The 10,602-nt window shown below is 37.5% G+C and overlaps 1 protein-coding gene across 2 annotated transcripts; it reads right to left on the reverse strand.

Moving 5' to 3' along the window:
• Positions 1-1,232: 1,232 nt before the first annotated feature.
• Positions 1,233-9,643, reverse strand: MOSPD1 (motile sperm domain containing 1; the record flags this gene model as incomplete). Of its 2 annotated transcripts, none has more annotated exons than XM_082004234.1 (5): positions 1,233-1,264; positions 3,722-3,883; positions 5,771-5,997; positions 9,155-9,230; positions 9,415-9,568. In XM_082004234.1, the coding sequence occupies 5 exons, from the start codon at positions 9,566-9,568 to the stop codon at positions 1,233-1,235; spliced, it is 651 nt and encodes a 216-aa protein (XP_081860360.1). The 2 variants fall into 2 exon arrangements, with proteins under 2 accessions (XP_081860360.1, XP_081860359.1); XM_082004233.1 differs by lacking the exon at positions 1,233-1,264 and adding an exon at positions 3,057-3,136 and having other exon boundaries at positions 9,415-9,643.
• Between the last annotated feature and the right edge of the window lie 959 nt (positions 9,644-10,602).

Genomic DNA, 10,602 nt, shown 5'->3' on the forward strand with positions numbered 1-10,602 from the left:
TGATGCTGACAGATGACACAATCTCAGTTCTTCTGAAAACCAAACTAAAGTAATATTTTCTTGCCCTTTAAAGACTTTCTTGTGTTATATATAAGAAAAAATGTACAGTGATTAACAACTGAATTCAACCTTTCTCTCCTTTTTTTTTGAGCAACACTGTTATCTGCATGGTTTCTTTGTACTTCCATCATAAGCAGAAAAGTGACCCATAACATGCAGGGGGAAAGAAGGTTTAATTTCCAAAATGTTTTTTATACAGATCAGAGCTTATTATATACATTTCCTATAAACAAAGATTTATGTGTATGAATCAAATGCAGTAACAGTGGCCCTTCAGTAGAAATATTTTTAAATTTAACATTTTGACAATGAAATGTCAGATGATGGGAAACAAGATAAATGTTCATCTAGAATATAAAACAGGAATTTGAGCAGGAAGAAATCCCCTAGCTCAGAGGGAAGGTTTTGCTATACTTAGTTTGATCTCTAAGAAGAAAATGCAGAATTTTCTATTGGCGTGCAGTGTGAGTTCAACTTCCATTAATGCCACGTAGTTCACATATTGCATGCATCCCTAAGAAATTAAAGGATCTGATTATAGAACTTGTTTTTATTGTCTACAATTGTGATACAAAAGGGCTGTTGCAGAAATTATTTCCCCAGGTAAGAAAATGAGCACTCAACCATACATTGGTAATGATGAAGTAAGGAATTTGAGAATTACTTCTTCACCTAAAATTCATGGTTTATTTCATAGTTTTACTGATGGAATTTTTCATTTTCTTCAACGATTAGTCACAACTCTCATCCTTCTGGTATGTATACAGAAGTGTTATGCACCAGCCTCAGCACGTACAGCCACAAACCAAATGAATGGTTTTACATAAGACAGTTTGCTTTTATAGTGATCACGCACTGATGTGAACATAGACTAAAAATAACAAATGTTGCTTTAATAAGATTTTTTACAGTAGGCGTAAATATAAAAGTTTTTTCAAATTATTTTCACAGGTATCACTGAACATTTCATAGCTGTCTGTTACAGAAGCACCGAAAAGTGCTTTGAGTCTTTCATTTATTATACATAGTTAAAATATATTACACTTCTGAAGGTATCTTAAATCACTGAACAGTTTTACTAGCATCTTAATGAGCCAAAGGGGAGTAAAAGGCAGTCCACATTCATGATGTGAATATACAGTAAGGTGTTTGACATCCTATTAACTCATTGCTCATGTTCTCAAAATAACCATGGTGATGAGACCTGAAAGACAAAAATTAAGAACTAAATGCTTTAATTTCACTGAATAAAACATTTAAAATGAAGACAACAGTTTATCCTGTCACAGGCCAGAAAATAACGTAGAAGTGCATAAATACATACAGAATGAGTTTATCTATACACTTCACTTAAATATTAGAACTATTGCTCCAAATTTTTATGTAGTCAAAATCTGTGTAAAAAAAAAAAAAGACACTGAAGTGCAGTATATCTAGTAACTAAATGTCAAAAAAGCTACAAATACTCCAAACAATTACTGATCACACTACTAGAAAATCTTAACATTGAGATTTTGACTTGGGTGAGTGTAACGTTAGCACCCAAGCCACCAGTTTTCATGGGGGCTAGTTATAGGCAGAGTAATTCAAATGCTGAATCATCAGTAAGGCAGATTAGCTGAAGGCTACAAGATATTTTTGTTTCTGTTCTATACAGAGTAACTGATCAAAGCCTAGTTTTAGACAAAGATGTTAAGCTTCCTTGTCAGTCTGCATAGGGAGCTTTTTACAGACTCTTCATTGTGACCTTTAAAGAGGGAGTTAAAAAAACCCCAAACTGCTCTGATAGAGGTTAAAAACAATTAAAAACAGATGAAAGCAGGAAATGTGGTGCTAATAAACCTCCTCCTGATGCACTAAAAAGTTCACTTTAATTATGTGCCAATACAGGAAAAAGTATGAATCTGTAAGTTCTCAGCCATGAGTTACATTGCACAAGGCAAAGAGGCACATGGAAAAAACATTAGGTCTCCTTGAATTCCAACTTTACGTAACCTCAAAATAGTAATTTATCAGTGCTTAGGCAATCTTACTTGCTTGCAGGCTCAGATGATGTTACTGTAACAGCCTTTCACTGCAGAGAGCTTAGCTAAAGCCTATAGATCTCACCACGGATAAAGAAATTTCTGAGACTAGTTTACTACCCTGCCACTACATACTGATTTAACTTATTTACTTACAAAGATTTTGGAGATAGAAGCATGACAGAACAGAGTTGTAATGCTGCCTTCCATTAGATAAGCAATTTATCCACTAAAGAGGAATTACAGTTCAGCTATTAAGGTCTGTATTAGCTTAGACAATCAGTACTACCACAACTGCTGCAGGCCTTAGCTTGGATTATCTAAATCATCGCAGAGTAATAACAGAGGCTTCTGGAAGGTGCTACAGGACAGCCTATACCACTTGTATAGGGACTTTCAGGCAATAAAAGGTTTAACTCATTTCTGTAAAGCAAATACTTTTCAAATGTTGTATAGCCCAGCTGGTGTGGTATTAACCTCCATTTTCAATTAAATGCTACACAATCCAGTTGTACTTTGTTGTGTAAGAAAGCAGTTTCATCTTCAAGAGCAATCAGCTGTCTACATGAGCAAGAGTTGCACACAGAAGAATCTTTTTGTGAACACTAGAAATGCTGCTACCAAAGGAATCAAAACGTGCAGGAACTTCATGGTGAATCTAGAAACAAGTGAAGTTGTTTACACACATAATTATATGTATAAAATCAAATGGTTTAATACTATAGTTGGCACCAGCAGAAACTGGAGTAATTTGCAAAACTAGAGATAAAAACAAAGCAAGGATGACTGCAAGGTCCTGATCTGAAAATACATCACCATCAGCTCAGGCAAAGAGCGACGAGTGAGTTTTCAAACCATTTCAGCAGACTGACTTGCATGACTCAATCAATCGACTGAGTGTGCACATTAACCATCAAGAACTTGCATCTTCTCTCATCACTACCTCACCTCTAGCTATCAGTTTGAAGCTGCCTAGCTTGTTTCCTTTAAATCCTCATTTCTGCCAGGTAGTGGGACGGGAGAATTGAGTTTAGTGTGACTGTTCTTCAAATCTGAAATAGTTACAGAAAAATAGTCATAACAAATGAAATGGGCAACTTATCTATGTTTGCTAATTTAGGAGCAAGCTACAGATCAGGAAGAACTGTGGATGGTAGCTGTCTCTTAGGAAGGGTTCACAACAACTTATTTCTATATATTTCAACTGCTTATCAAGAAGGTAGTAAACGGAGACTTTCAGATCAGCACATCTGGGTTGGAGAGAGAAGCAAAATAACAGAAGAGATCTAGGATCTGCAACAGAGCAACCCTCTATTTCAGTATAAGAACAAGAAACAGCACATTCTATTCAGTTTTGTTGGCAGATGACTACAGTTGGCCAGTCACCATATGAAGGTGAAATTAACATACAGGGGCCTGTATAGAATAAATATTAACTAAAATCTGGTCTAAAATACTTAGAGTAAGTAATTTACCCTGATATCAGTATGGCTGCAAGTTAATAGTGGAGATGCAAAACAAAATGTAATGTGGTGCTTTGTCTCCTCAAGTTTCCTGAAGCCACTGGCAAACACAGGAGAAGTTTCCCAACTCACAAAACTTGCAAGAAAACACTTAACAAAATCCAAAACACTTACCTAAAACATAAGCAGCTACTAACTTTTGATTCACACTTAAATGGAGGTAGAGAGGCACCAGGGATTCCATTTCCCCCAATGTAGGTAGCATGAGTGCTGCAATACACACTATTCCTAGGAAGACTGTTAGTAAACTAGGTCCCGACGAGGCAGTTCTGTTTTCTGAAAAACAAGACAGTACCAGTTGTAAGGAACATCTAACCAATGTACATGTTAAATATTCTGCAAAAATGTTTGTGGTACATTGGTGCTGCAATGTCCTGAGATTTTCCTTTGGAGTTTGGAAGGGGTGGAAAACCATGCTTAAACCCACCCTTCTAAACCTTCTGCATGCTGCAGTGGAGAAGGCTGCTCCCTGTTCTGATGCTGGAACTTGTTTTCACATGACTTCCCAAACCCCTCCCTTCTGGAGGAACAGAGCCTGCCAGGCCCAGTAACTATATATACACACTCATGACAGCTGGATGTTTCAGCAACGCTTGAGGTTTCACCATGCATGCTGACTCCATTCCTTGATCTGTTCCTTCAGTGTTAGTAATCAGTTAGGACATAACACCTGAAAGAGCTGCATGGGCAAACTGCTCACACCCCCAGAACAAAAACTTGGCTATAGCAAAAGAACAGGTTCTTGGGACAGATGAGTTCCCCTTCTCTCTTTAGAGGATTTAAGGGCTGCACCTGCCAGAACCAGTTTATATGCCACAAATCAGTAATATTTGAATCTTACTTTTAAAATCCGTGAGTGAACCACTTGGACAGTCCACTATCACCAGAATAAGGAAATGCAAACTACAGATGAACTGTCCTTCATATTCTTTGTTGCGCTGCAGTTTAACAGCTGGAACCTACTCAAAGGCACACTGTGTCAACCAAATTCTTAAGACCCATTGGAAATCAGACAATGTTTTTATCAAGTTTTTCTACACTCAGTGACTGGCAATGTGTGTCCTATTTTAATTCCATAAATCTGTTATTTCTAGGTTGCAAGTTGTATGCAAAGACTGTAGTTGCTTTGTTTACTGTTTTTCTGTAAGCAAGCAATATAATGTAGTCAACAAGGTTTTTAAGCAGAGAAATAGCATTTGGATCAAGACCAATACCAGATTGTTCAGGAGGGTTCAAACCCTCTGTACCGGAACAACTATCATAGTAACATTTTGTTCTGTGAGCCTAGAGATCTTGTAAGTTTGCTTTAACCATGTATCCTATTAATACTCATCTTGAGGGTTTTTTTAGTAAAAGGTGTTTCACCAGCCAACAACCTATGTATAAATAGTGAAACAGTTTAGTTTTAAAAAGAGAAACACTCTCAAGCAGGTTCATCTACTTTCTCGAATTGATTTTTGTTCTTGTCATGAAAAATAAAACAGTGACAAGAATATTACAATATAAATCAGTTAACAAGTAACAAGAAGGTAGACTGTCAAGTCAAGAATCAGTTTAGATTCGGTTCCAGTAAACCTTGATACTTTCTGTATCTCACCCTACCACTTCAATTTAACTGTTCAGTCCAGGTCCAAGACTGTTGATTCACTTCCTCGCGTATGAAACATGCAGAGATTTTTCAGCCAGCAACTGTGCTTTTCTGTACTTGTGAGACAGACAAAGGAGATGGCGCAGAACAAGGAGCACTTTAGAAGATGTTCTGGCAATGTTTCCTGCTTATCAGGAAATGGAGGATTAAGGCCTTGGAACAAACTCAGAAGGGGCATATGTTCTGAAAGAGCCCAAGGGGAAAAATAACTACCATCCTTTTGCAGAGAAATTCCCATTGGCTGTAACACAACTTCCACACCAGAGGAATAGAGGATGTACTCTCCAAGGTATGACATGCAAACATGGGGCAGCAATGGGTCTTGATTAATTAAGACAGCATAAGCAGAATAGCCATAGTTTGGCTTCTTGGTCACTATCATCCCCCAGTGATAAAGACAGCAGTCTTACAGGTAAATAGAGTTATTTTAAAACTTATTTTAGCTCAGTCTTTCTAGTCACTTGAGCTATTCATAACTGATTCAGAGGACAGGAGGAGTACAAGATTTTAGCTACCTGGTTGACACAAAGTCTGCTCAAAGAAGACACTTTCAGCCAGGTGTTCTTTTATTCGTTTTTCCTCCTCTTCCTTTTGTTGTTGTTGTTCCTTTGCAGATGGAAGTAGCATAGCAATAATCTCCTTTTTCCCTAATGCTTTCCTCTGGCTCTGCTCAGACACTTGTAGACGGAATTTATCTATCACGCCATAGTAAGAAGCCCGAACATCTCTGTGACGAATCACACTGCAGAGGAAAGTGACATTTTCAAACAGAGGAACTAATAAGCATGCCTCCTGTGGAATTACGTCCTACATCCTAATGTTTCCCCACATTCTCCCCCACACAGATACAACAGTCCAGATCCCCATTACCTCCTGCATCACTCAATGTTCTTGAAGATTTGATCTTGCCTTCTCTCTCCCCTCCTTATGTTCGCTCTGGTTCCCAAATATATATGCTTCAATTGGCTGGCCAAAAAGAACAGTTAATTCTTTATCTCAAGCACACCTTTGCCTCAATCTGAGTCCTAGCTGCCAATTTGCATGAAACATCAATTACGTGAAAGATGCCTCCTTGTCCTCCTCTATCAAAGTTGTATGATGCTGGCCAATGATTTTAAAAGGTATGGCAGGACTGGAGTGGACAAGGGGAGGAAAGAAGAAAAGTAAGACTGCCCAACACTTGGACAGGTGATGGCAAAAAGTCTCACTTTTTGAGGAAGCCAGGCTCAAAGCTTTACAATTATACTTTCTCAGAAGCCAAACTCACTCCCTCTATGGACAAGAGTCAAATAGATGTGGAGGGATTTTCAAAATCAGAAGTTCACCATTAAAAGCATGTAACAGTGCAGTAAAAATGACAGCTACATATCTACATAAACATTTCTCACCTGTCTTTCAGTGAGCAAATCTGGCTATCAATAGCACAGATTTGTGCTGTCAGAGCTTTGCTCATCAATCTAGCTACCTTGAGCACGTAGAGCTATGCTGGGTGTAATCACAAGCTGCAATCACAATCAGACTGCAGTGTAGACCTGTCCTCTGAGTTACAGCTAGAGAGTTATGTTCTTGGTAAACCTTCTCACTGTCCAGCAGCCACTCTGTTGCTCTACTGTTTCGAACAGGTTGACCAAGATAGCTTCAACAGTAAGACAGGGTGATAGTTGTTGCATTCCTTCTAGTTTTATGGCATTTCATGGGAAAAATTGTATGTGGGACCTACAAAAGGCACAGTTTTAAAACAACACTAATCAAAGGCAATAGAGACCTCTGAGCAGTGCTCTACTCAACTGCCTCCTCTCTGCATATATGATTCATTATGAAAATACATATCTAGCATTAAAAAGCTGTAACACTTGGGTTTTGAAGTCGTATCGGCTCTTAGGGCTAATATGGATTTTAATTATTTTTCCAAGGTGGAAAATTTTTTTGTGAAAGGCTGTTCTAAATTTCTAAGATAACAAAATAGCTAATCTGAAAAAATACCTACATATATGTGATTTGGCTTCAAGAATGTTGCCATCTCCTGAGGGAAAAAAATTATTCTACCCTTAGTAATATAGGATAGTAGTCTCAAAATTACTTCAAGAAACCTATCTGTGATAATATATACAATGCTGCAAGAAACAGAATTTTGTGTTTCAGTCTTCATTTAAAAGAACTACATCACATCAAGATATCTACAATCATTACCACATAGCCGGTGCTTATAACTGGTATATAGTTTGAATAGACTATTCAACAAGGAAACAGAGACGAAGTCATCCCCCAAGCGAGAAGGCTGCAGGAATGTACATAGTTTTACGTCACTTTTGAGGCAAAAGAGTATCCTTATGACAGGCTTTCAGCAAGTTGAGCGTTGGCTGGGCAACTGTCTTCACTAAAACAAAAGGCTTTTTCCCTCCCAACAATCCTAATTCATACAACTCTCAGCATATCAGAACAGCAGATTCAATTCTTATTTCTTCCTTTAACACTTCCTTTTAAATTTTTGTTTCTACTCTTAGTACCATGGTAATAACTACCAACCTAAACAGAATCTTTACATAACTGTGCTGTGAGAACACGCATTTGCTGCCAAGCAAGGAGGTGTTTTCTGCAGACCCTTATAAACAGATACATTCTCCTGTTTCTTTTTAGAGACCATTGCATAATTGGAAGCTCTGTAGAATATCTGTTTGTCTGGCAAATGGCCATACTTGCATAGTACTGCTCATATCCTAGCAGTAAACACTTCCCTTAGACAGAAACCATTGGAATGGGATGGGGGTTTTGCTGCACAGAGAATTCCTTGGAAACATGCATATGTCTTATTTTCCTTCATTTAATAAAAGACATTTGTTTAACCAAATGTAATCAAGCTTGTGTAAATGACTGGAATAGCTCACTAATACAGTGGTATATTCTGACCTGTTTTGTTCCATTTTGAGGATTGTTGCCCCTGCCCACTAAAACTTTTTAGTGTTTAGAAACTTCTTTTCTATTTGATGGGTCCTTGGAATTTTCCAAATTACACCTAAGGATAACAGTCTACAGGAAAGAGCCATTCCCCAAGCACAGTATCTGACAAAAGACAGATTATTCTATAGCAGAGTTTTTTGTATATGTTCATTTGTTAAGCCAGATATTCCAGAAGGTGTTTTACAGTTTGCAAATTTCTATTCAGAAAGCTCAGTCTGCTCTTTTAGGTATTTCATACTTTCTTCAGCTCTATCGGTACATCAGCACAGAAATAATTTGGGAAATGGAAGATGAAAAAAGTTGCTCTATTTTAGCTTATATACCTACTCGACTTCAAATTATAGCAGCCTACAGACCCTATGCATTATTGTGGTCACTTAACTTGCCTTCTTATTTTCTTTGTTATGGGGTTGGGACCTGACAGGAGAAATGAGTGAAGGGAAGACAGAGAGATCTGAGAATGAAAGAGCAAAAGTACCGTTATTAAACATGGCCCAGGAAAGTGTGCTCAGCAGAACTGCTACATTTTCATTTTGCCAATCTGCAAACAAATATTTCTCACAAAAAAATCCCAACCCTGAGGGTCTGTCTTTTCTTGTGATTTCTAATAAAAAAGTACTCAGAGGAGGCTCATATTACTCTCACTGCTGGTTTACAAACTATATTACAAGATGCATTTACTAGCATTTTATTTATGCCTAAAGACAGAATTAAAGAAGGAAATATCTCCAATATTGTAATACCTCTGCCCTGGAGTGAAAGAATAGCAAAGACCAGACAGCCACAAGAATGCAAGGCGGTTAGGAGAATATTGTATCATTTTCCAACTTAGTTTATACTATGCATGCTGTCATTCACTACCTCTTAAATAATAGAAGAAATTAAGATAATCAAATGTCATACATTAGGAAAAAAAAAAAAATCAACCCACTTTTACTTACATATCAACACAGCACTGAGGCTTCACTGCACCAGTAGCATCGACCACCACATATTTATTTGGAGTTGTACAAAGAACTGCAACGAAAAGGACAGTAGTAGTAACAAATCATGAATTAATACCTCAACAACTTAATCAACAGATACACATAAAGACACGAGTTTGGTTTTGTCACAAATATGATATATCACATGAATTATAATTAAGACTGTTCAAGATCACCAAGTAACCCTTAAATAGAACTTAACCTAAGAAACCCACCTTTGAACTTTAAGGCAAATTCATAGGGGTTATAGAGAGTCAACACCTGCTTGTGTGTTGACTGGTCATCTGCATAAAATATAAGTTCTGTAGGAAAAACAAAAACAGGAAGATTTCCTTCCACTAACTCTGGCTGTCTTTTTTGTTGCTGCATTGGCACTGAATCCTCCTTGCTGCTTCTTCTGTTCTTATGATTTTGTATCCTCAGAGACTTCAGTTTTTGAATCATTTAAGAATTCCAAAGCATTTTGGCAATTCTAAAGGAAAAAAGGGAGGAAAAAAGAGAAAGGCAAGAAGATTATTTCCATAAGTCTATACTAAACTGAGGCAGTCAACAAAGGTGTAAAAATATAGAATGTCATACTTGGTTATGAATCTACCTTTACTCAAGTTCCTCCAAAAATATGGAAATAGAAAAAAAGATTTGCATCAGGTTTCCATCTATTTAACAAACTACTATAAAATAAATGGATAAGCACTTCTTCAGTGTATCATGGCAGCGTTTTGGGGTCCCAGTCCGTAGCTAGAGTTGCTTATGCTGGGTCTTTGCAACACAAACCAAACAACAACAAAAAGATATCCCATCCTTGCCTCAGGATGCTAACACTTGAGAAAGAGCAGAAATGAGGAAACACAAAGACGTAAGGCAGCAGTAGTCACCATTTAGGCAGGAATCTCTCTACAGTGGTGACCTTCCCGGATGAGGTATAATAACTTAGGTATCTGCTCACATAGGCACTGAGGTATGTCAGATCCCAGAGATTCAGAACAAAAGAATGGGGAACACCTTCACACCTTGTTTAAACTGAACTCATGTTTACAATTGCATGCTAGTTACAGGAAACGAATTGAAAAAGAACTGGGATAAATAACACCAAACAGAGTTGGGATTTAATATTCGATTAAAAAATAAGACAGGTTTTCTACCACCACTGTCTCTAGCCAAAGTAAACCATCGTAATTCTCCCTCTGCCACCCCTACAGTTTTGTTTTATTTTGAGTGACATTCCAGAACTAAAACCAGAACCCATGACCCGACCAAGCAACAATCCCAAATGTAATTCATAAAATAAAATTAAGGCCAGACTCCTCAGCACACATACCATTGAATTTACACACTATTGACAGAACAAAGTGAAACAGCTACATATGTTTTTCCCAACAAGAACATAATATTTTAACTGTAGC

The sequence above is a fragment of the Phaethon aethereus genome (assembly GCF_964289735.1).
Source record: "Phaethon aethereus genome assembly, chromosome: 10".
NCBI classification, from domain to species: Eukaryota; Metazoa; Chordata; class Aves; order Phaethontiformes; family Phaethontidae; genus Phaethon; species Phaethon aethereus.